The sequence below is a fragment of the Podarcis liolepis genome (genome assembly GCF_965112155.1).
Source record: "Podarcis liolepis genome assembly, chromosome: 4".
Classification (NCBI taxonomy): Eukaryota; Metazoa; Chordata; class Lepidosauria; order Squamata; family Lacertidae; genus Podarcis; species Podarcis liolepis.
This window is the reverse complement of record NC_139558.1, coordinates 67,900,049-67,922,957: the sequence shown is the minus strand read 5'-3', so window position 1 is coordinate 67,922,957 and position 22,909 is coordinate 67,900,049. Positions and strand designations below refer to the sequence as shown.

Here is a 22,909-nt window from a genome sequence, read left to right as displayed (position 1 = left end):
GGTGGGATATAAATAAAATTTATTATTATTATTATTATTATTATTATTATTATTATTATTATTATTATAACATGCAGGAAATTTTAAGAATAAACCTGCCGCTGTTGGATTTTATTCCAGAGTGAACAATACTCTTGCTAAGAGGGATTCCCCCCCACCCCACCCAGCACACACTGGGAGATAGTTGGGAGCATCATTTTACAACTCCTGGAATTAAGATGCTTGAGGAATTGGATCTCCATTCCCATAATTCTGAAAATAATTGACCTGATTCAAAACTCTTGGGGTTAATGTAAAACCACTTTTTCCACTTCCCAAATGTTCTGGTGACAGTTCTTGGTGAAAGCCATATTGAGATATTGAATTGAAATTGAAGGAATATACAAGCATTTGTGCCCTTTAAAAAATAATAATCCTAGATTAATGGGAAACATGACAGAATGAATAATAAGTGAACAGATGTGAAAGTGACACAGATTAGAAATAGTCTGATGACTGTGGGCATATAGGGAATCTCTTTCTCTCCATGCCCTGCTTATAGGTTTCCCAGAAATATTGGCTGGTTACCGCTAGAGACAGAAAACTGGATTAAATGGCCCATTACAGCTGGTACTTGTCATTAGTAGCAACAAAAAAGGAGCACGACTGTTCTTACGTTCTTTCTCATCCCTGGCAGCTTGTTTTAAAATGGAATTTTCAATGCACAGTTTATTTATATTATGAATTTCTCCCCAACACCCTAGGTCTCTGCAGACATGTTGTGTTTGGTTCCCACTGACACCTAAAGGAAAATGTTCAGTGACATTGTGTAATTTGCGTATTTTGATTGTTTCGGTGATATGTTGTTTGTTTGCCTTTAAATATATGCGTGTAACCTTTTCTGGGTTATGAATGAATGAATGAATACATTCCATCTTCACAAAGATGAATGTTTGCATCAGTAGATTTCTGTTTGACAATGTGGTGTTGCTCTTTGATATTCTTTTTCCTGTAGTTGGCTGGGAAACTCCTACTAAAGTTAACAGAATTCGAAAACTTGAACCTCTTGGTGAAACCCGTCGTAATGGTAATTTCAGAGGAGATCACAAATTTGTTGGTTTTCCTCAGAACCCTGTTCCATTTTGCATGCTGGCTTTTTCTTTCATTTCAGCTAACCATGTGCAGCTTTAATAGCATATTTTTTCAAGTTTTGAAAAGAGCTCATTCTTTGTTCTAGCTCCCCCTCTCCTGTTTAAAGCAAAGTGTGGGCTGCATCTTGCTTATACAGTATTTACTTCATTCTGTTTGCTTCAATACAAATTGGTCTCTGGTGTGCCCCTGCACCATGATTTACAAATAAAGCAACCAGCACCCTGTGGTAACAGATCCAGTGGCATATAATACTAAATATGTACTTAGGTATACACCAGAGAAAAAAAATGAAACAAATTGCATATATTGCCAGCTTTACATATATCAATGAATTCCTAAAGCTCAGGTGGGGTGTAGGGATAAATCTGTTTTAAAATAGACCTTTGTTCTAAATCTCATTGATTCTACAATAAATGAACCAATTCTTTTAAAAATTCAGCTGCCTTTTTCTTCTTCTCAGATGACTTATGGAGGGAAAGTATTTCAAGACCTGTGAAATACATCTAGATGCTTTTGCACTATAGCATATCCTCATTGCTTAAGCATTTCTACTGAGCAATATTTCAAAAAAATGGATTTACCTTAGATCAGTGGTAGAGCACATGCCTTGTATATACAAGACCAGACCTCATATCTCTACTTTAAAGGATTTCCCCTAGAAAAGGCTGCAAATGATTTATGTCCTAGCGAACTGCTACAAGCCAGAATAGGTAATATTAATATGGATGAAGATTCAGGTAGGTAGCCTTGTTGGTCTGACGCAGTAGAAATATATATAAAAAATTAAAAAATTGTCCAGGAGCACCTTAGAGACCAACTAAGTTTGTTCTTGGTATGAGCTTTTGTGTGCATGCACACTTCAGATACCAAGATGGATGAAAGCAGCTTCATACATTTGCAGAACTATTATTTTTCCAAAAAAGTAAAAAAAAAAATGTTAATACTTGTAGTGGTAAGCACAAATACTTTGCACTGTGATGAAACGGTTACGTAATATGCCTTTCCACAAATTTGTGTAACAAAATGCATCTTTCTTTTTAAGGAGTATAAAGAGAAGAAAGCAAGAGAAAAGAGAGGACAACAGAGGTAGGGAGGAGAGTGGAGGGCTTGCATTTACTGATTTCATTCCCTTTGTTCAAAACAAGGCAGCCCGATTTGTGGCTGGAGCATGAGAATAGAAATCAAAGATATATATATATCCTTGGACCCCAAACGGAGCGACTTTTCCTCTCTTTCTGATGTGTAGAGCCAAAATGGAAAATCTTCTCATGCAAGAAATACTTCTGATTGCACTTGGTAACTCAGCTTGGTGAATTGCTGACACAAGAATGCATATGGTATTCATCACCCATAGATTTGATTCTCAGAAATACAGTTAATAATGTTTATCTGTCATTGAGTTCCTTGCATTCTTGTCCGCATTTCATTAACGAAGACCCACAACTTAGATTTGTGATGATAAAACAGAATCTGGGAACAAACAGAGAGTCATGTACCATGGCTTTTTTGATGCTACTATGGGCACTAATGAAAGTTTAGAATCTTCTGTTAGAAAGTGTGCATTTGCCCAAATTCCAATACTTTTCAGCTTCAGGAGAAACAACAGACTTCATCAATCCTCCAAAAGGTTTGGTCTACACTTCCCATCACCTTTAGTCAGTATGGCCAGTCAGGGCTGATGGGAATAGTAATTAAAAACATCTGGAAGGCACAAGGTTTTGGGGATGTTAAGACAATTTCCCTAAAATTCAAACCGTTTTAAAAACTCTCCTATGCAAAAAAAGGAAGAAAAGCCATTGGATTCATGTATATTTTTACTAGAGAAAACTATGTAGCAAATATTTATGACAATACTTAACGTCATGCAATGTCACGTATGAAAAAATAATTAACTTGACAAACGGAATCAAAACTAGGGGATGTAAGATGTATGTAGCTTACCATCTATTTCTGGTGCCACAGATTCAAAAATATCCTAAGAGCTGCTTGCATGCACTTTTCCTGTTTGCTCTCTCACTTTCCTGCTGAGCACATAAACCAATAGTTTTCTTTTTCTTACTTGATAATTTTGCACGTATTAAGCTTGCATGTCTCACACATGGATTTTTTTAGAGTGTAAAGATGAATGTTTTCCTTCTCTCTTAGCTATATTTATTAATTTGGCTGTGGGGGTGGGGTGTCTCCTTTTTCCAAATCCTGTTTATCTTAGGAAACACATTGTATTGTCTTAAAAAAAGAACTCCCCAAATGACTATTCAGAAGTGTACAAGCAAATCTGGAACTAGTGTGTCTGGACAACATTACAGTTGAAGGTGTCCACTTAAAAGCCCCTACTATCATTTGCTGCTGCTTTGTAACTAACTTTGTTGATGTGGAAAACAGTGGAAGAGAGGGAGGAACCCTGCAGTTGAATGGTCGCTTGAAATTCTTCCTTTCCCTTTCTTCATTGCTCCTGGTCAGTGTGGGCTTCACATGGTTAACTATAAAGCAGTTGGGGGAAATAGCAGCGGCAACAGTTTGGGGTGCGCCTGTGTATATAATCAAAATTATCACCCCAACAATTCAGGTTAGACAAGTTTTCAATTCCGTCCCCTCTTTTTTCTTCATATTACGTTTTGACCCCATTCCTATATTTCTTTAACATACTATGATTTTTCTCGCTGGAATACATTACCTGTAGACAAAGTATCTGCTGGTGTGAAATGTTTCAAGCATTACCATTTTTCTTCCGCAAGTCTTCATGACAAAATAATGTCATTAAGAGAAATTGCAAAATATGGGTTAAAAAAATTATGGGCAAAGGTATACCTTTTCAGTATTGTATATTTTGCCATGCCCCCATACTTAATAAACCAGCAGACATTGGTGTTCCTCTTCTTCAAAAGAATGGCTAGATATATGGCATTTTATATATTAACTTGGTTTCTTTTCTGATATGTGTTAGATTTCTACGGAAAGCCGCTGCCTCCACTGACTATACGGCAAAGACCTAACAGCGATACCCATGAAGTAATTTCTTAACCAACAGTCATGTGGCAGTTTTTAAAGAAGCATGTATCGTGTAAAGGGAAGACCTGTATAAGACACTGTGTTCTTGTTTCCAGAGACACCTGCTTTTCTTAAACGTTGCTGGGCAAGGACAGTAAGGCTGCCTTGATATCTCAGCCGTGAATCCTATTTCCTTCTTGACTCACCAATTCTTCTTCAGGGTTAATGTGGAACAAGAGAACTTACATAAGTAAAACTCTTGGGAAATGGAACACTTTTTTTTCCCTCCTGGAAAGGATAGTTGCAATCCTGAAGAAAACATTTTCAAGACCAAATGCAACTTAACTGTGCACGTGCAAAGACTGTTTTTAAGTTTGGCTTAATACAACAAGGAGACTTTTTCTTTTGTTCTTTTTGGGGAGTTGTAAAATACATGCATGTTCAAGTGGGGGGGTATAAAGTGTACATTTTAACTATTTTTATATTTTTCTAGTATTTTGTTTTAACAGAACTATTTGGTTAACAGAACTATTTTGAAATATTAAAGTCCATAGCTATATTCATAAGCAGAACGTATTTAAGAATGTCACATTTTCACAGCACTTCACTCTTGCATGTGATTTGCCTCACAAATTGTCTTGTTACTTTGCCATGCTCTGATCCGCCAAGAAGAAATGTGAGTGCAAATGGATGTTGTACTCATGTCTTTAGTGAACCACAGCTAGACTTCCTGGAATAGTACCATTTCTATCTTCTGGAGGCAAGATTTCAAACAGATTATTAGTAATAGTCTGTGTGCAACGACCATTCCTCGAACTGATTTTTCATTTCTTCCTGTTAGATTGTGTTGCTCTTGTGCAACAAATGGAATTGTATCCAAAATTATGAGAGTTTTCTTCATGGAATCATTTGATTTTGACTATAGTAACCTAAAATGAATTATCTGAGAACAAAAGCCCCAAGGTGGATGGAAACTATAAGCAATAAAAAGTTGAAAATAATTTAATTTAAATTAAATCACTTATTACAGAAATTGGGAACCTGTCACTCTCCAGATACTGTTGGACTAAAGCTTCTGTCATCCATCACTTTGCAGCTGGCTGAGAGTTGCAGTCAAATAACATCTGGAGGGCCACAGGTTTAGTGTGTATGCATTTTTCTTAAGATAACATTGAAATGGTACTTTTTCACACTTTTGTGTTCAGATTTGTGCATATGAGAATATATGATCAGGGAAGCCACTGTACATTTAAGTGTGATGGGCAGCTCTGAATATTCTTGTACACAGTGGGTACAAATTCACACTAGCATTAAAGTGAATAAGGAAGTCTCATCTCCTATTGGAGCCCTCTGGAGCTCTGAAAACTGTCATGTTCTGACAATGTATTTCTAAACTTTTAACAATCTGGACAGGAAAGGAACATGAAAATATTTCTTTGGTACTATGTTTATGTGTGTTTGGATATCAGTTAAAGAGAATACCTTGTACACCAGAAATAAAACTGACACAGTTGAAGCCTCACATTTGACTGTCAACTTCTGTGAATTTTGCGTAATTGTAAATTTCATTCCTTGAAATATGTTGTTTAGTCGTGTCCGACTCTTTATGACCCCATGGACACAAGCACGCTAGGCACTCCTGTTTCCTGCTTGGCAGGGGGTTGGACTCGATGGCCCTTGTGGTCTCTTCCAACTCTATGATTCCACTGCCTCCCACAGTTTGGTCAAACTCATGCTGGTAGCTTCGAGAACAATGTCCAACCATATCTAACTTAAAACTTGTGTGAATATAAATTTTATTTGCATGTGGATGTAGAAGTTATCCATCCACTGACTAATTCCCCTTGCCTGGGAAAAGCAAGGAACCACAGGACCAGCTCTTACCACATCTGAGGATAATCTTGTCTTTTTTGGGGGGGGGGGATTTATTTTAACTGAGTGTTTTGTGATAAAAACATGCTTTGTCCAAAGTGCTGGTAGAGCATGACAGCATTTTGAAAAGCATTTATTTCCTGCATTTTCTCCTCTCCCAGGGATCTCAGAAGTGGCCTACATTCTTAATCCTCCTTTAATTCCCCATAACAACCTGTGAAGTAGGGAGCTACTGTCCTGCCCGGCCCAGCACCACGCTGCTTTCCCCTCCGGGTCGCTGCTTCGAGCCCCAAGTCGGGAGAAAGATTCCCTCCCCTGCATGGCCCTCGAAACCCTGCTCCTTTCGTATCAACTGCAGGGACAGAAGCCAGCGGGTTGCGAAGCCGCTCTCGGCCGCGGGAGGAACGGCTGCAGCCCCGCCCTTCGTATGACCCGGCGCGCTCGGCGATGCCATTTCCGCTGCGAAGGGCACGGGGCGCCATGCGTGCGCTGCGGCGCTTGGGCCGGCTCGCCCGGCGGCTCCGCGGCTGGGTAGACGTCTGTCGCCGGAGAGACACCCACTCTTCGGCCGAGGAGCAGGTGAGCGCCGAGCGGGCGTCGCCTACTCCAGCAGGGAAAAAGGCGCAGCCCGGGCTTCCTGGCGGCTGCGGGAACCAATCGCAAAGCAGAGCCTTCCCGGCCGCGCGCCGCTAGCTCCTCCCCTCTTCCCGCAAGGGTTTCAAAACTGGAAGCAGCTGTAGACGCATTAAAAAATATAGATTGAAAGTTGCAGCGCCAATTTCCGGACTCGATAGAACTTTTTCTTTTCCCCTTAAAGGGCTGCCCCATCCGTTATTTTAAAGCTGGTGTTCGTGCCTCCCCCCTCTTTCCCCACCCCGCGTCGTAGCAAATACGCGAGGCGCTGCTGCTGTTCTTGCACGCGGGTCTTTCATTAGAGTTTCCAAAGCTGCAGCCCTGCGCGTTTTCCTCACTTGGCTGCGGTTGGGGCTTACTTCGAAGGAGACTTTCAGAGGATTTCCTCGCGCGTAAAACGGAAAGCTCGGCCTTCCCGCGTGTGCGTTAAGGCGTCTCTACGCGACCGAGCAAGGGGTTAAGACGCGTAGGGAACCTGCCGGGTTGTTTGGTAAGGGGAAAGGTTTGCCAGGAGACCCAGGATCGGCCCCGTCTCCAAGAGGCGACCTTAGCACTGCGTTATATTTCTGGATTGCTGCATGCTGCTTGCTTATTTACTGAGCTTCAGCGTCCACCCCACCCTGCAATATTCATTTCATACCAAGTTGCACAGCCGCTCTCGGGCAGCCTGAACTCGAAAGAACTGAAGCCCTTTCCCCACCCCCGGCTGCTGTTTTATGGTTGAGGCGCACACGCCGGTGCCCTCCCTGCTCGAGCAAAATGTTGATTCTTCTGCCCTAAGGGGGCATTTAAAATGGTTTCCCCTTTCAGAACTGGGAGATCTTTTTTCACAACTGATGAAATGCAGCTGCCGGTTTTTCTTTTTTTATATATCTCTGTGAACACAGTAAAAGATGGGGAACAGAATTCTGATAAATTCACCACCACCTGTCTCCCAACTGGGTCTGAGTGGAGAGTAAATCTGCCTATGGTATTTTAAGTAGCCATCTTCAGGCATAGCCAGTTCCAACTCCAGCCATGTTTATTTATTACATTTATATCCTGCCTTTAAAAAGCTTGAGGCGGCTTCCTTGGTTCTCCCCTTCCCCATTTTATCCTCCCTTTCAAGCCCGTTAGTTAATTTTGGGTAGAGAGACCAAGTCACCCAGGGAGCTGCATGGCTGAGTGGGGATTTGAAGCTTGATTTTCCCCAAGCCTTGTTTCTTGCAATCCTAGTAACCACAATGGTTCTGCCTCCATCCTTTTACCTCACCCACCAAGATAAAGAGAAACTGGAGAGAGGCATCTGATTATCTGTCTAGAATACCTTTCCCCAGTCGAGTGACCTTCAGATGCTTTGCACTTCAACTTCCATCAGTCCCAGTTAGCACAGCTGGTATAGGAGATTATGAGCAGACTGTTGGCAGCAGGTGTTTTAAGAGGTCCATTTGCTCTAACTCTCATTCAAGAGAGAGGGTGGGGGTAAGCAAGTAAGTAGAAAGGATGGATTCTGTGTGTATTTTCTTGGGGAACCAGGATTGGAAAGATTGGGCGTGATGCATCCTTGAGAGAGCAGTAGTATATGTACTGCTTACTCCTGCCACTTGTGGTCCAGCAAGGAAGTTTGGGCAAGGGGAAGCTGCCTTGTCCTCTCACCGGCTGGCTCTTGTATGGATGATGCAGCATTGAGGACTTGGGCCCAGCGACCTCAGCCCTTCCTGACAAAGGCTGAGGTTGAGCATGGCCAACCCTGCTGTTGGGCAGAGTGAGGCAATCACCTCAGATGCAAGTACTTGGAGGAGGGAAGTGTCCTTAGCACTCCTGAGCCTCTGACATTTGATCTCCCTCTGCTGGAGATCAGAGCCACACATACACACACATCCAGGTGCAGTGAATGATGCCATTCTGTTGCCAGTGTTGTCAGCTTCCATACATGGAATTGGGGACAAATGGAGCATCTTGTCCTTTGCCTCAGGCTGCAAGGCAGGAAGAAACAGTCTTTTGCTTGCTTATTCTAGAGGTTTTTGTTGCTGCGTTTGCATTTTTCTAGAGGTTTTTTACTGTTGCTTCTGCATTTTTATATTTGTAAATGTATTGTAAGATGCTTGGGGGGAGGGAAGGGGAAACCTCCTGGTAAGATGCAACTAGCAAGCCAGTACTGTAATAATAATCAACTTACAGTGAAATCTTAACCATGTCTACTCAGAATTAAGCATTACTTAATTCATCAGGCCTCTCCTAGGTAAGTGGGGTTGGAATACAGTTATTTTAAAGTGAAGTGGAAGGGGAACTTATTCACAATTTTTTTGTATTAACCTTTTAAGAATCCATGCTGGCGTAGAAACATCAGTTACTTGTTGAGAATACAGCTTATTAAACTGTTCCACATAGAGTTAAAGTATAAGTACAGTACAGCCTTTGGGTAATTGGTATTCATATATGCTTTTTTGTCATCTTCTCTCCAAGTTGGAAACAAAATCAAAAACAAAGCTTCAAAAGAAAATATGCCAAGTTGTTCTCAGTCATTTTGAGAAACAATACTCCAAAGAGCTGGGAGAAGTGTGGAACTCAATCAGGTCAATTTTCTGTTTCTTTTCTCTCCCCCCACCCTCCCCCCTTGTTCAATGCACCATAAAATAATTACAGTAAGCATAGCTCTTCAGAATGCAAACTAATGCAAAGTTTTGAGTTTTCAAATGTGCTTTCTGTTCCCTCAGTCTTTTATACTGAGAAGGCGGGGGACAAATCTGATGACTACATAAAAAGGGGATGACAAAGTTCTTGGTTTTTAGGGGCTAACGTCGTACCCTCCAGTGTTTGAACTTCAACTTCCATCAGCAACAGCCAGCATGACCAGTGGTCAAGGATGCAATGCAGGGGATTGGACTAGAATGACCATCAGAGTCCCTTCCAACTCTGCAGATCTCTGATGGAAGTCAAACAACATCTGGATGGCACCATGTTGCTCTATTTTTTATGAGTAGTCCGGGTCTGAAAGTACATTTTGCCATGTACCTTATTTATCTAATTATTTAGGAATACGTACCTTGTTTTTCAAAGCAAAAAACACACACACACCATTCACATAGCAGCTCATCGGTGTTCTGGTTTCATAATAAGATGTAGAGTATAACTGTTAACAACTTGAAAACATTGTTACTGTTGTTTTCCCTTGCAAATGAAATTATGGGTAAGCATTTGAATATACCTTGATTAAATTTGGATCACCAAGGACTGGAAGAATTGTCCCAGGGATTTGATATGACCCGTTCACTGCTAGTTGGCCATCCCTAATGTAAAAGAAGAGTTCATAATTAGGCACAGGAAGCCTAGTATGCATGCAAATGACACAGGAACATTTCTATTTAATACAGACAAATGGACTAAATTCTATGTTTGTCTGGGTTTGCTCAGCTAGGACTAAGCTGTGCACTTTTTTAAAAAATGCCTCTTGCAATGTAAGATAGCCTTTGGGGATTTGCACAGTGCCTTTTCTTTGTTTATAGATGATGCAAACTAACCTGTACATCTGGAATAATGCTTCTGGGACAGAAGAACAAGGCTGACTTCAGCCTAGAACTTTTCATTTTAGAAATTTCCCTGAGCTTTATTTCAAACTCTCGTGTGCTGTTAAGAACATAATAAGAGCCTCCTGGATCAGGCCAGTGGCCTAGCCAGTCTAGCATCCTGTTCTCCCAGTGGCCAGCTAGTGAGGCTGAGAAAGTGACTTGCCCACCCAAGCTGACCCAGAAAGCTTCATGCCATTCAAACCTATGTCTTCACCATCACGACTAACCGCTACACCACTCTGACTCTCCTGTAATACCACAGAAAACAGAAAATAAATCATGTGATCAGGGAAAAATTCAAAAGCAGTTTCTATAATCCAACTCACACTAAGAGTGACTCATTCCAGACTAAAAATCAGGTGCAATATGTTATCCTCCTGTAGCCTTTCATTCAGTGTATTGATCCAAATGGTGATGATGAAAATGCATTTGCATGTAATGCAGTCTGCAAATTAACTGTAGCCCATCATTTTAGCATAAATCTCTGTTTGGTGCTGAGCTGTTTCCTCTCCCCTTTTCCTGATGCTGACACACTTTTGTCTTCTTATCCCAGTGCATGCCTATGTGTAACATGTATATTTCTTTTTTAATCTCCAGTCAAGTGCTTTCAACACCTCAGTGCTGGCAGTATGCTGTCCTCCTTAATAAATTCAATTTTTCCTCTGAAGTGGAGAATGACTTGCGCTTAAAGGGCTATCGCCTCATTTTCCCGGAAGCTTCGTCCTGTTTTCGGCAGTCACTCAAGTGTTACATCAGTAGCAGTCCTGGAAGGTTCCCTGCTCAGAAACACAGAGCTGGTAAACTGAAAGAATATTACCTGCTGAATGCAGCGTCAGTTCTGGCTGTGCTGGCCTTGGAAGTTGAGAATGGAGAGAAGGTTTTAGATATGTGCGCTGCTCCAGGGGGTAAATCGATAGCAACGCTTCAGTATGCTTGGCCAGGTAAACCACTGCACTCCTAAACCAATTAGAACACACAAATTGGTTGCTAGATTGCTTAAATAACCTATTAAGCAGGTTATTCAGAGGCATTCATTAAGAAAGCTCTTGCGGCATCCTTTCCCCTCCCTATTGCAGTCAAAACCCAGCACATCAGGAACTGGAATCGGAGCTGTCTAATTTTTATTTCAAACGCAATCTGCATATTATGCCCTTGCTGCCTGACACCAATTTTTCTGTGCATTAGTCTGAAGGCACATGAAAAGAAGTGCTCTGCAGTCCTCTGATATTTTCACATCATCTTTGTGATACCCTGGTACTCTAATTTTGCAGGGTCAGCTAGAGAGGGAAACAACGCAACCTTGGCATGCTCACGAGGTGCTGATACATTAAAAGAACGCTTCCGGGTTTGTTGAGTGCAGGAGGCACATGAAAAGGAAAAGAGAATGTAAGAGAATTAGCAGGGCCAGCACTACTATTTGGCAGACTGGGGAGGCTGCCTCAAGCTGCAGATGTTTGAGGGGCAGCAGCAAGTTGATTGGAGGACAAGACTTGTGGCCACATACCCCATCCTATACTCCCTTAAGCTAGCCTGCTGCCCTCAGACCTGGTGAAGGATGCTGTCCTGTCATAACCCTAGATCATCCCTTCCTGTGGGTGCTTTGCAATAAAAAAGGGACAGTAGATGCTTCATTGCACACACCTGGAGTATAATGTAGTTTGCCACCAAATGCAATTCTTACAATATTTTTATACTACTGTCAATATATGGGTTCCAGAAGAGACTGCTCGACCATTTGGCTGGATCAGTGGTTCCCAAACCTCCATCTCCCACCCAACAACTTGAAAATGTTTTTTTTCTGTGTGTTGTAGCAAATGTAATGCTCTGTGCTAGGGCTGTATGATTTTTTTATTGCTTCTTTAATTTCTTACATAGAATTCAAATGGTAATACAGTAAAATGCAATGTGAAAAATAAAAGAAGCAAGTGAAATACAATTAAAATCAGTATTGATATTTAATGTGAAGGATTTGCTGTCTCCTGTCTTCAACCACAAATCCACAGACACACTGTTGACCACCTGAATGAAGCTCGTGGACCAAGCAGTGGTCCATGTTTTGGGTACCCCTGGGCTAGATCACTGTTCAGCAGTGATGGGTTCCACTCGTATTGTGTACTGTCAAATCATCCGTCAATGGGCGAGACCAATCAATTGATTGTGTCTCCACTACATGCTGATGTGTGTGTTTTTAAATTAGTCCTAATTCTTGAGATAATGTTGCTACTTCTAGCTTCGGCTTCCGATTTCACAGGGATTGTTCTGATGGTCTGGTTTGCATGCCACCTTGGCCAGTTTGTTGGGACAAGTGGCAAATTGACTGCATGTATTAACTTATCTGAGATTCTGTTTCTTTAGGGCTTCTGCACTGCAATGAGTATGACCATTTGAGATCACGCTGGCTGAAGCAGACACTAGAATCCTTCATCCCAGAATCTTTGATGAGTCTCATTACTGTTTCACAGTTGGATGGAAGGCAAATTGGAAATCTTCAGCCTGAAGGCTTCGATAAGGTATCTCTATCATGGCTGCTAGCTTCATGGGGCTCAGACTCTCTCATTCTCCCATCAACCCCTTTTCAGTTCAGGGATATCACAATTCTCAGTGATGGCTCTTAAATAAAATAGGAAGATAAAAACTGTAATTTATTAATTATGCATTTATCCTTTGGGTCGCAGAGGGTTCCATCAGATCTCTCATCAGGGCACTGATATTAACATCATTTTTTTCAGTTTATATCCCACCCTTCCTCCAGAAGGAGCACAGGGCGGCAGACACAGCAATATTATAATATTTAAAAAACAAGTATGCCTTTTCAAACTATATGATTCTCTAAGTTGTGAGTTTTCAATAGCAATTGAAGACGTTCTTGCTCACCCAAGCTTTTGAGGACCCTTGAGCACCAGCATAAGGGCTCGCTATTTATTATTAGTGTAGTGTATATATTTCTTACATAGTTTTGTGAAGCTTTATTTTTTTAATGGTTGCATGCTGCTTTGATACCTTTTGTGCAAACTGGTTTAGTAACTTCTTAATAAACAATTTTGTTTTGCATTTCCGTAAATGTTTGCATTTGAATAAAATATATGTAGTGCTTGAAATGCAGGGAAAAAAATATTGATTTGTAGGCACTGTCATTGGGTGTATTCTCACAGTACAGTGGTATCTCAGATTACATACGCTTCAAGTTACATACGCTTCAGGTTACAGACTCCGCTAACCCAGAAATAGTATATCGGGTTAAGAACTTTGCTTCAAGATAAGAACAGAAATCGTGCTCCGGCGGCGGCAGGAGGCCCCATTAGCTAAAGTGGTGCTTCAGGTTAAGAACAGTTTCAGGTTAAGAACAGACCTCCGGAACGAATTAAGTACTTAACCGGAGGTATCATTGTATGAGATTTTTCTGTCCAGAGTTTCCGTGTTCAGTTTATTTTTACTTTGCTATTGGTCACTCAGGTACTAGTGGATGCTCCATGCTCAAATGACAGAAGTTGGTTATTCTGTTCCGATACCCAGCAGGCTACCCTACGATTAGCACAAAGGAAGGCATTATCTGCTATACAGATACAGCTGCTAAGGTAAGAAACACAAAGGAAGACGACTGAAATTCAATAACGCTCAGCCCTGCATTGAAGGACGTGCTGAATTGTATTCTGAGGCTCGGTGTCTGTCTGACCCATATACTATCCTCTCCATATGCAGCCACACAGAGCCAGTCATCATTTAAGACAGCATACAGCTACAGTGTCGTCTCCCAATAACTGGCATGGTTGAGAGAGAGAGATTCTGCTCTTCATGCTGAGCAATAGGCCTTTAACTAGGACAGTCACAGGAGGCAGAGGAACAAGTTTGCGCTTACTTAGCTTTTAATGTGCTTCAGTACAACACAGTCTCCTAAACCTTTTTTTCAAAAAGCTTTTTCTTTACCCGTAGAAAAAATAATACAATTTTTTATCACCTCAGTACGGTTTGGGGGACAAATGTATCCTAAGAAAGCCATAAAAAATACATTACCTGAGTGAAGGTATGAAATGCAAGACCATTTGCACCTGTATTGAGAACTGTCCTTTTCCAGTATAACAATATTGTTGCCTGTAAGTCAGCAGGTCAACAGTACCCCACAATGTTAAGTATGTACACCTACAAGAATGGCATGTAGAGTCTAACTGACCCTGCAGTTTCCAAAATGTGAAATAGCACATTGCATCATTAACATGCATAAAACATTGGCTGCTGCATTAATTTTTTTGCCATTGCCCTTCTCTTGGTGTCCGCAGTGGTAGGGCATTACTCTTGACATTTCAGGTAAGCTGGGTATGTTTCTAGACTCAGCCTAGTATTTAATCCCCTCCAGATCTGTTAGGAAGAGTTGGTTTTGGGTTGTTTTGTCCATTGTAGATTGTTCAGTTTCCAAATAATACCCGCATTTAAGCAGGAAATGTATACGTACTATGTTTGGGGAGGGGAGGAGAGGGGAACCACCATTGGTCACCATCTGATCATGCATTTGGAATTATCCACAACATTTTCTGTTTCATTATAATAAAAAACAATCTCATGCTTACTATCTGATTTCTATCTGAAATTGCTGCATCGTTATGCATCAAAGGGAACAGAATTGCTGTTCTCCCTGCTTTTTTGGCACATAACAAAAGTGTCAAGTCTTCTAAACCAAGAAAGCTGCTGTTGACACTTCTGGATTTGTAGACAAGGGTTTGTGGCCACATTTCTGGTTTGATTGTTTTCCAGAGTCATGTTTTCCTTAGCCAACCTTCTGACTGGCAGCACACTGATCAGAAAGCTGTTAGTTGTTCTGTGCAAAACCCTGTAAATGGGTTCTTAAGTTTCTTGTTCAACCAAGCTGGTCGAGATTATGAGCCGCTCAGGCTGACTGCTCACGAAGAGGCTCGAGGCAACTCTCAACACTACATTTCGGAAAACAGAAGAAGGGGGTCACCTAAAGGCCCTTGATGGGAAATTGCCATTAAGTCTGGCCCCTGTTGAGATGAGGGTCCATGTTGCTTGCAAACATTTATAGATGCAGTTGGCCTCAAAATGATCACAGAAGCAGAATCTGTATCACTCAACATAAATTCTAAAACTGGCTATGATGGGAGAGGGACGGTTTTGCTGGGGCACAAGGCAAATTGTAACTGAAAAAAATGGCTTTAAAACTTGGATCAGATTTGCTTATTTGTATCTAATCAGGTTCATATGGGAAAGGGCTTACTTATCTTACTACAGTGGTACCTCGGGTTACATACACTTCAGGTTACATACGCTTCAGGTTACAGTGTCCGTTAACCCAGAAATATTACCTCGGGTTAAGAACTTTGCTTCAGGATGAGAACCGAAATCGCGCGGCGGCGGTATGGCAGCAGCAGCGGGAGGCCCCATTAGCTAAAGTGGTGCTTCAGGTTAGAACAGTTTCAGGTTAAGAACGGATCTCCGGAACGAATTAAGTACGTAACCAGAGGTACCACTGTATTCCCAATTCTTACCAAATACGTTAATTTAACCAACTTTGTAATATGGGATATACTCCATAGTATTCCATGTGTCATACAGTCATACCTCATGTTACGTTTGCTTCAGGTTGAGCATTTTCAGGTTGTGTCCGCGGCGACCCGGAAGTACCGGAAAGGGTTACTTCTGGGTTTCACCACATGCGCAGACGCTCAAAAAGACGTCATGCGCAGAAGCAGGTTGTGTTCTGCTCATGTTGCGAACGCGCCTCCGGAACGGATCCCTTTCGCAATCAGAGGTACCATTGTATTTTACAATAGGGCATTCTAGTTTTTTTTTAAAAAAAAACTTTGACTGCTCACTTACTTCTTCATAAAGAAAAATTATGTTCTATCCAGAGGAGACATTTCCAGCTGGGATCTTACCCTAAGAGCATACTCACAAATGCTCCCAGTGGACCCTGTACGATACCATGTGTTGTGTTTTATCAGTGTTCCTAGCCAGATCGTGAGGCCAGCAGGAGAGTAGTGGTGTTTACATGGTCTCTTTCCAGCAAACATTGGGCTTGGATAGTGTTGACCTGCACTATAAACAGGAACCCATTTCAGGCCATTTTCATTGTTAAAGCCTGCTGTAGGTGATCTGGGAATCGTAAGTTTGGTTTGTACAGTGCTGAAAATCTTGAGGGTGGGGATCTAGGCTGTGTGTGGAGTACTTAGCCAACTCTCAGAAGTAGAATTCCCAGAAATCCTCAAGAAAAAGGAGGAGGGAGCTGTAATAGATAAACAATTAACAGGAAGGATTTTTTTTCTCGCACTTGATTAAAACAAGTGGGTTGGGTCCAGAGGACATTTTTCCTGCTTTGGTACCATCAAAATAAGTGGGACTAATATCCTGATTTACTGTATGTGGGATTGCAACTTTCATCAGCACTTGGTTATTGCTAGCCAAACCCATACAATTAAATTAATTTTCCAAATAATGTATTCTAGGTTTTTCATCTATCATGGCTTGAATTAGGTGTATTTGGTTTACTGTTGCTTATACTGCTGCCCTTGCCTTATGTTTTACTGAGGCAAGTAGAAATGATTAGAAATGTAAAATGTAGAGCCATATAATATGATAAGGTTATATGAAAGAGGAGGCCAATGAGTTAAGCAAGGATTTCACCCCCTCTTCCTCATTCATTTTCTCCTTCTATATATTATTTTATGGCTATTGATCAAATACTAAAGCTTTTTAATGCAGTGCTATGTTTCACCTCAGAAGTATCCCAGCTGTCAGGATGAATTGAGAGAGAAATAAAATAGTTTGTTTTCCTAAAAGTAGTGTTCTTTATGGAACGCTCTCATAAATGGCAGCACAAGAGAAGGTTGGGGACTGTTTTTCCCCCTTTTCTTTGCATGACTTCCTCAAGAAAAGGTCTACAGGAAGCTTGTGATTTATAACCGAAATATGAGTGTCTTATTGCAGTAATGCATCATGTCACCCATTTCCTTTGGAGAAATCAATCACATTTAAAACACTGACCTCCTTCAGTTTTCTCTTTCCAATATTTGACATGTAAAATCCAATTTGTGAACTCCTGGCTCAAGGAAGCATACATCATTCAGTGAAATTTTTGCAAATTTGTATAAATCATTCTAGATTATAATGCTGAAGTGGAACATTCTTGACAGCAGGAACCTTGTTGGTAGAGAAAAATCCAAACAAACCAAAATTGCCCATCTCCCCAAAGCACATTTAATCCAATTGGGCCTGCTGTCTAGAAGAGAGAGAAATTGTGTGTTTGATGAAAGCATACCAGGCTACAGCAATAGCAGCTGCAAACTAATAACTTTTCTGCTATAGTTTTGAATATTAATTCAGCCGTCCACCTCTTGTTATTCATAAATAAATAAAACAATGAATGCATTGATTAATCCATTGTTATACATCCCTTTTCTGTTATGCCTTCTGGCTAAAACAAATAAAAGTAAGTTATTAATACTATAACATTTCACTGTTTTGCCACGAATCAGCAAGACTCTGAAACAGTGGGGTTTTACAGCTTATGTGTGTGCATGAGATCACTCCATGTGGTTTATTACCCATTAACATCTTATTAACACACTGGCTAAGGGCTAATGTCCTGGAGTGAAAATCACCGCCATTCTGCTTCTCCTTGGGTCTTGCTGCCGCGCTAACCAGGTCTAGGCTGTGGTCTGGCTTAGCATTACAGTCAACCCTGAGCTTGTGTTCATTTCCTCCAAACAAATTTTGGTTACAGCTCATGGTTTGGCTGGAGGGACTGTTGGAGGGCGAGTGTGATATTTGGCTTCCCACTTCACACAGTTAGCCCTCTCACTTGTTGAGGTTAGCAACCATCAAGAAGGGCTGGCATGCTCACAGCCCTCGGTGTTTAGTTGGCCGTGAAGAAGGCTAGCTTCAACTGTGCTTCCGGGTCTGGATTGCAGGTAACCGTAGCTTGCTAAATTTGGGCATTATAGTAACCTCAAAGTTATTGGAGACCAGAAAGTGAAGGAGTGAATTGGAACTAATCAGGGAAAGAAGGAGGGCGAGACTGCACAGATTTGAGGCATAGCACTGGTAGCCAGACTGTGGTTTTCCTATGCCATGCAAATGGACCTAACAGCTCACTTCATTTTGATCAAAGAATCACAGTAATTTAGAGCTTTACTTTTTCCCACATGTTATAAATGGCTGCAAGGCTGGAACACACAGTGGAAGAAGTGAGTGATGTACAGTCAGGCACAAAGTACTGCTGTGATCGTTTAAACATTTCTCTAAGTATATTTCTATCTATAGTTTGGACAAAGTATGGCACCAGTTTCTGTGTGGTTTGGAGTTACGAATATTAATCTAGTAGTCTATATCAGATGTTCCTTTGAATCTTTCATTTCTTTAAAGGCAGGCATGGCCAAGTGTTAATTGGGCATGTTCTTAGGAGAAGGGGTGGAGCTACATTTATTAATTCATTGCATTAATCACCTTCCTAAGATCCTAGGGTGATGTACAATAAAACAAAAATAGCTACAAGATACATCAACCATGTTTTCAAAATACATATTTTTTTTCCTTTCACCTTGCACTACTTACGAGAGAGTGCTGAGTTTTAGTGCCCATTCAAACTAAATTTTGGGCCATGTAGAGAAACTTGGTGTGAAGCCCCATCGCCCTAGCAGAAGCACTTATATGGGTTTCCGCTTGCGGGACCAGGTAGTTGACTCTAACTCATAGTGTGTTACAAGGGTAGCCAATTTGATGCCCTCAAGATGTTGCTGGGCTACAACTCCCATGAGCTTCAGCATGACCAGCAGTCAGGAATGATGGGAATTTTTTCAGTATTTGTTTTCTATCTCTTGGGTCTATTATACCTTTCTTGGTTTGCCTCCATCCAGTTTTCCAAGAATGCTGTCAGTGCTCCAGATAAAAGATATATAGACTGGACTTAGGTTTGGAATTTAATGTACGTTTGGATATAAGCACCGTCTTATAAGAGGCGCTCCCCCTTCTCTCTTGCACAGGATGAATGCCTCTTCTGTTGCCATTATGACAAAGAAACAACACTTCAGAAACAATGCTTTGCAACCTGTATGCAAATTGAATGATGCAGCTAAAACTCATATGATCAGTCGGGTTTCAGCCCTAGCCACAGTGCCCTGCAGCATCCCTCAAAGCCTCGTTCTTTTTTTACACACATACACAAATCCTTTTCGCAACATGCACACTCCCATCTCTGTAGAACTCTGCAAACTGAGAGGGTCAACAGATTCCCCACAGAAGCCCCCCTTTTTTGCCAATGCTTCCCTCCTCCCCCAGGAAACAGAAGAATATTTCTTTTTCATTTCATAGGTTGAAAAGCTACACTAAGTTACAGAGCTTCTTATACACCCTTTTAAGACCAACGGCTTTAAGGGCAGCAATATTGTAGCTATACCAGCTGGATAAACTAAAATGTAGAGGTTAATCAAGATTGCAGCCTCTCTGTCTCTCCCCCTCCCTCCCCAGGCATGGTCTGTTTTGGATAACAAAAATTAGATGAAAACAATGGATGGCTATGTGAATGATAACAGTTCAGCTAATAGTTCAACTTCATATATATCCCTTTCAACCTAAAATGCTCTTGGCTGATTTTTATACAAAAGGAGCTATCATCACCTCCATAAAGAGAGGTGAGACATGTATGACGCTTTCTGGCACTGTTTTTGGCACATCACCCACGCCAGCATGTCGCCACGCTTCAGAGGCATATGATAAATTGCATATTGTGGATACAGAAGGGATTTTCTGGCCTTTTCGGATTGATTTTGTATGGGAGGGGAAAGCCTACAATAACTGGGGAATGTAAGTGGAGTGACTGTGATGTGGCTAGGACAGGTTGATCTTTAAAAGGAAAACAAAATCTATGATCACTTTCATAAGAAGGAATGTGGGGATGAAAGTAAATGTGATTTTGGCTGCTTGAGTGGCTTAGAGGGGATTGCTTTTCTGCTGATCAGAAGCAGCCCGGCATTCTCAGAAAAAGACTTCTAATAGCAAACACGAGGTGGCAGCGTTGAAGTACAGCATAATCTCTCATAACTCAGCCTGGAATTTTTGCTTTCTCTTTTTGCTGCTGTTTTAATACGAACAATGGATAAATTAGGGACATAATTAATGCTGGTCCTTCTAACAGGATAAAGAACATGTAATTAGTCTCTCAAGGAGTGGGCTGAGGAAGTGGAGTTTGTAATGTGAATGACTGTGCCAACTCTATTGCCCTATCTGTCTGTATGTATGCCTATCTCTCTATACAGTGTGTGTGTGTGTGTGTGTGTGTGTGTGTGTGTGTGAGAGAGAGAGAGAGAGAGAGAGAGAGAGAGAGAGAGAGAGACCAAGAGCAAATAAATAGCAATCTATCACAAAGTTTAATGTGCCTTTATGTGAAGGAGTTGATTTTTGGCAACTCCTAGCGACAAAAGATTTTTTTTGGGGGGGGGGGGGTAAGCTGACATTTAAAATGTTTTTCAAAGTTGCTGAGAATTTGAAGTGATACTTATTGCTCCTATATTCTCTTTTGCTTCCCCCCCCCTTTCTTGCCTTTCTTTTTTCTTTTCGTGTTTGTTTTCTCTCCAGCTACTTCTAATGGAAGCCTTTAAAGGATATTCAGAATGCGTTAACAGCTTTTAAGTCTTCAGAGCGCTTGGGATAAAAAAATGTTTATTGTCCCATTTATATCCATGGCTTAAATCCACATTCTTCAACTTCCCTGCTTTGTGATTGATCCATTTATTGTGTTCAACGGTCGTTCTTTGAGCTGGTGCTAAATTTGCGATTAATTGAGCCTTGCTTAAACTCATAATAATGCTGTGTATAATTTACATAGCCCTTTCCTAGAGTGCTTAAAACACTTCACATTTTATATCAGTAATCCTTAAAGAATCCCTGTAGGATTGACCAGTATTATTACCATATTACAGTCTGTGGGGGAAGTAAAGGGGTGATTCAAGAAAGTTGGTTGTGCTTAAGTTTAATTAAGAACAGTGGCCCAAGGTAGTTGCAACTTGTTTCTCAGCGATTTCAATGGAATACAAGTGCAACTAAATTACTTTGGATTAGGGTCACATCTATGCCATACATTTAAAGCACATGGCCATCCCAAAGAATCCTGGGAACTGTAGTTCACAGACCTACAGTTTCCAGTACCCTTCAACTACAGTTCCCATGATTCTTTAGGAGGAAGCCATGGGCTTTAAATATATGGTGTGGATTTGACTCAGGATACAGATATGTTTTCTTCCGCCTCCTTCCATCTCCCTGTCCTTTCTATCACTTCTCCCTAAAAGTAGTCTTAGTGCCATTGGCACAAATCAGCCAAATGTAAGAGTATGGCCTATATTACGTGATGTCTTTTCCCAGTTTGTTGGCAGGTTACTGCTACGAAATTTTTGTTCAATACAACTCTTCAACAAATTGAAACTTTCAAATACACTGTATAACCGTTTGTTGATGGTTTATCATTTGGCTAAGTTCTGATACACAGAAGCCAGTTTGACCTTCTCCCTCGTATTCTATAGCACAATTTAAATAGTAGTATGTAATACCATTCCCAATAACAGCAGTGTATGAGGATATGTAATATTCCTGCATCAGGAGTGTATGTGGCTAGTCTGCCCATTGAGCCCTAGAATGCTATACTGCTTAAGCAAGCTGGTGCCCTCAAAATAGGTACATTGTAAGATGGCGAAATGAAAAGGTGAGTTTCTAGTGAAAAGCAATATTGGGTATGAGTTTTGGAAAGAGATGCACCATAATCGATGTTTAACAACTGTAATTGCAAACACAAATGAGGACTTTTTATGAGCATATGACTTCATTTTTTAGTATGCATATCTAGTTATAGCAGTTGCACAGTCAGCATCACAGGTATAACACGATGCTGTTAATAATAAAAAGAACCCCAAAATGCTATTCTAATAGAAAATTTAATGATACAAAATTAAGACTTTAAAAGTATTTTCTCAAATAACACACTAATGGTTTCTGTAAATTAATTAAATCGGATTTTATATTCCTTAGTTGCGTGTTAAGAAGTGTATGACTTGCTGCTGATAAGCTAGGCAATGTCCAGTCCACAGAAAGTGTGGCTCTTACTACAAGGCTTTCTCATTTGAAGTGCATACGTTGAATCAATCCAACTCAACATTTCCTGTTCCTTGTACACAGATCTGCAATTAAAGCCTTGCGTCCTGGAGGATCTCTGGTTTATTCCACATGCACTCTTTCTAAGGCGGAGAATAGTGATGTCGTAACACACATCCTCGACTCCTGCAGCAATGTTTGTCCAGTGGATATGAGCGCCCTGGCCAGTTCTGCATCCCAGGAATTCACTCTTGCTTCTGGTGTCCAGCAGCATGAACTTCTAGTACTTCCAGAAAGGGGGAAAGCTTGGGGACCAATGTATGTAGCTAAATTAAAGAAAACGTGATTGATATTCTTCTTGTGGTTGCAGTTCTTTTAGGTCATAATGACCAATCCTTTTTTTTTAGGGGCAATAGCTTTTTGAAGTGAAAACCTGAACAGGAGATTGAAATCCAATCTCTTCTATTTGCTGGCAGCATCCCCCTCCATTTTTCTATTTCGGTACCCAATTGGAAGATTGGGGCAGGAGCAGGGGGATGCCCAATGGGACATACAGAGATGTGTTTTCAGTAATTGCCCCAATTCCGAATGTGAATTGTAGGCATGTTGAAGAACACCCAGTTCACTAGTCTGTGGGCCATGTGTGTGCA

At 41.0% G+C, this 22,909-nt stretch overlaps 2 protein-coding genes across 8 annotated transcripts in view; both read left to right on the top strand.

The window, feature by feature from the left end:
- ARL13B (ARF like GTPase 13B) overlaps nucleotides 1-5,641 on the top strand; it is a 39,292-nt gene extending 33,651 nt beyond the window's left edge. For 3 of the 7 annotated variants that reach the window (XM_083498690.1, XM_083498691.1, XM_083498689.1), the window contains exons 10-11: nucleotides 2,174-2,217; nucleotides 4,076-5,641. In XM_083498690.1, the coding sequence (XP_083354816.1) occupies nucleotides 2,174-2,181 (8 nt within the window). In that variant the 3' untranslated portion in view covers nucleotides 2,182-2,217; nucleotides 4,076-5,641. Of the gene's footprint in view, nucleotides 1-77; nucleotides 1,068-2,173; nucleotides 2,218-4,075 lie in introns of those variants that run through there. The other 4 variants (XM_083498686.1, XM_083498687.1, XM_083498688.1 and 1 more) reach the window with 3 other exon arrangements.
- A 782-nt stretch (nucleotides 5,642-6,423) lies between these two features.
- Nucleotides 6,424-22,611, top strand: NSUN3 (NOP2/Sun RNA methyltransferase 3). The gene is made up of 6 exons (XM_083498710.1): nucleotides 6,424-6,570; nucleotides 9,070-9,179; nucleotides 10,770-11,113; nucleotides 12,528-12,682; nucleotides 13,626-13,747; nucleotides 22,344-22,611. The coding sequence occupies exons 1-6, from the start codon at nucleotides 6,439-6,441 to the stop codon at nucleotides 22,603-22,605; spliced, it is 1,125 nt and encodes a 374-aa protein (XP_083354836.1). The 5' UTR covers nucleotides 6,424-6,438; the 3' UTR covers nucleotides 22,606-22,611.
- Nucleotides 22,612-22,909: the final 298 nt, after the last annotated feature.

Bases quoted from the DNA above. Each gene is read 5' to 3' on its own strand.
- NSUN3 (XM_083498710.1), top strand. From the start codon at position 6,439: ATGCCATTTCCGCTGCGAAGGGCACGGGGCGCCATGCGTGCGCTGCGG. The intron at 11,114-12,527 runs GTAAACCACTGC...CTGTTTCTTTAG, and splicing joins GCTTCAGTATGCTTGGCCAG to GGCTTCTGCACTGCAATGAG. The intron at 12,683-13,625 runs GTATCTCTATCA...TTGGTCACTCAG, and splicing joins AGCCTGAAGGCTTCGATAAG to GTACTAGTGGATGCTCCATG.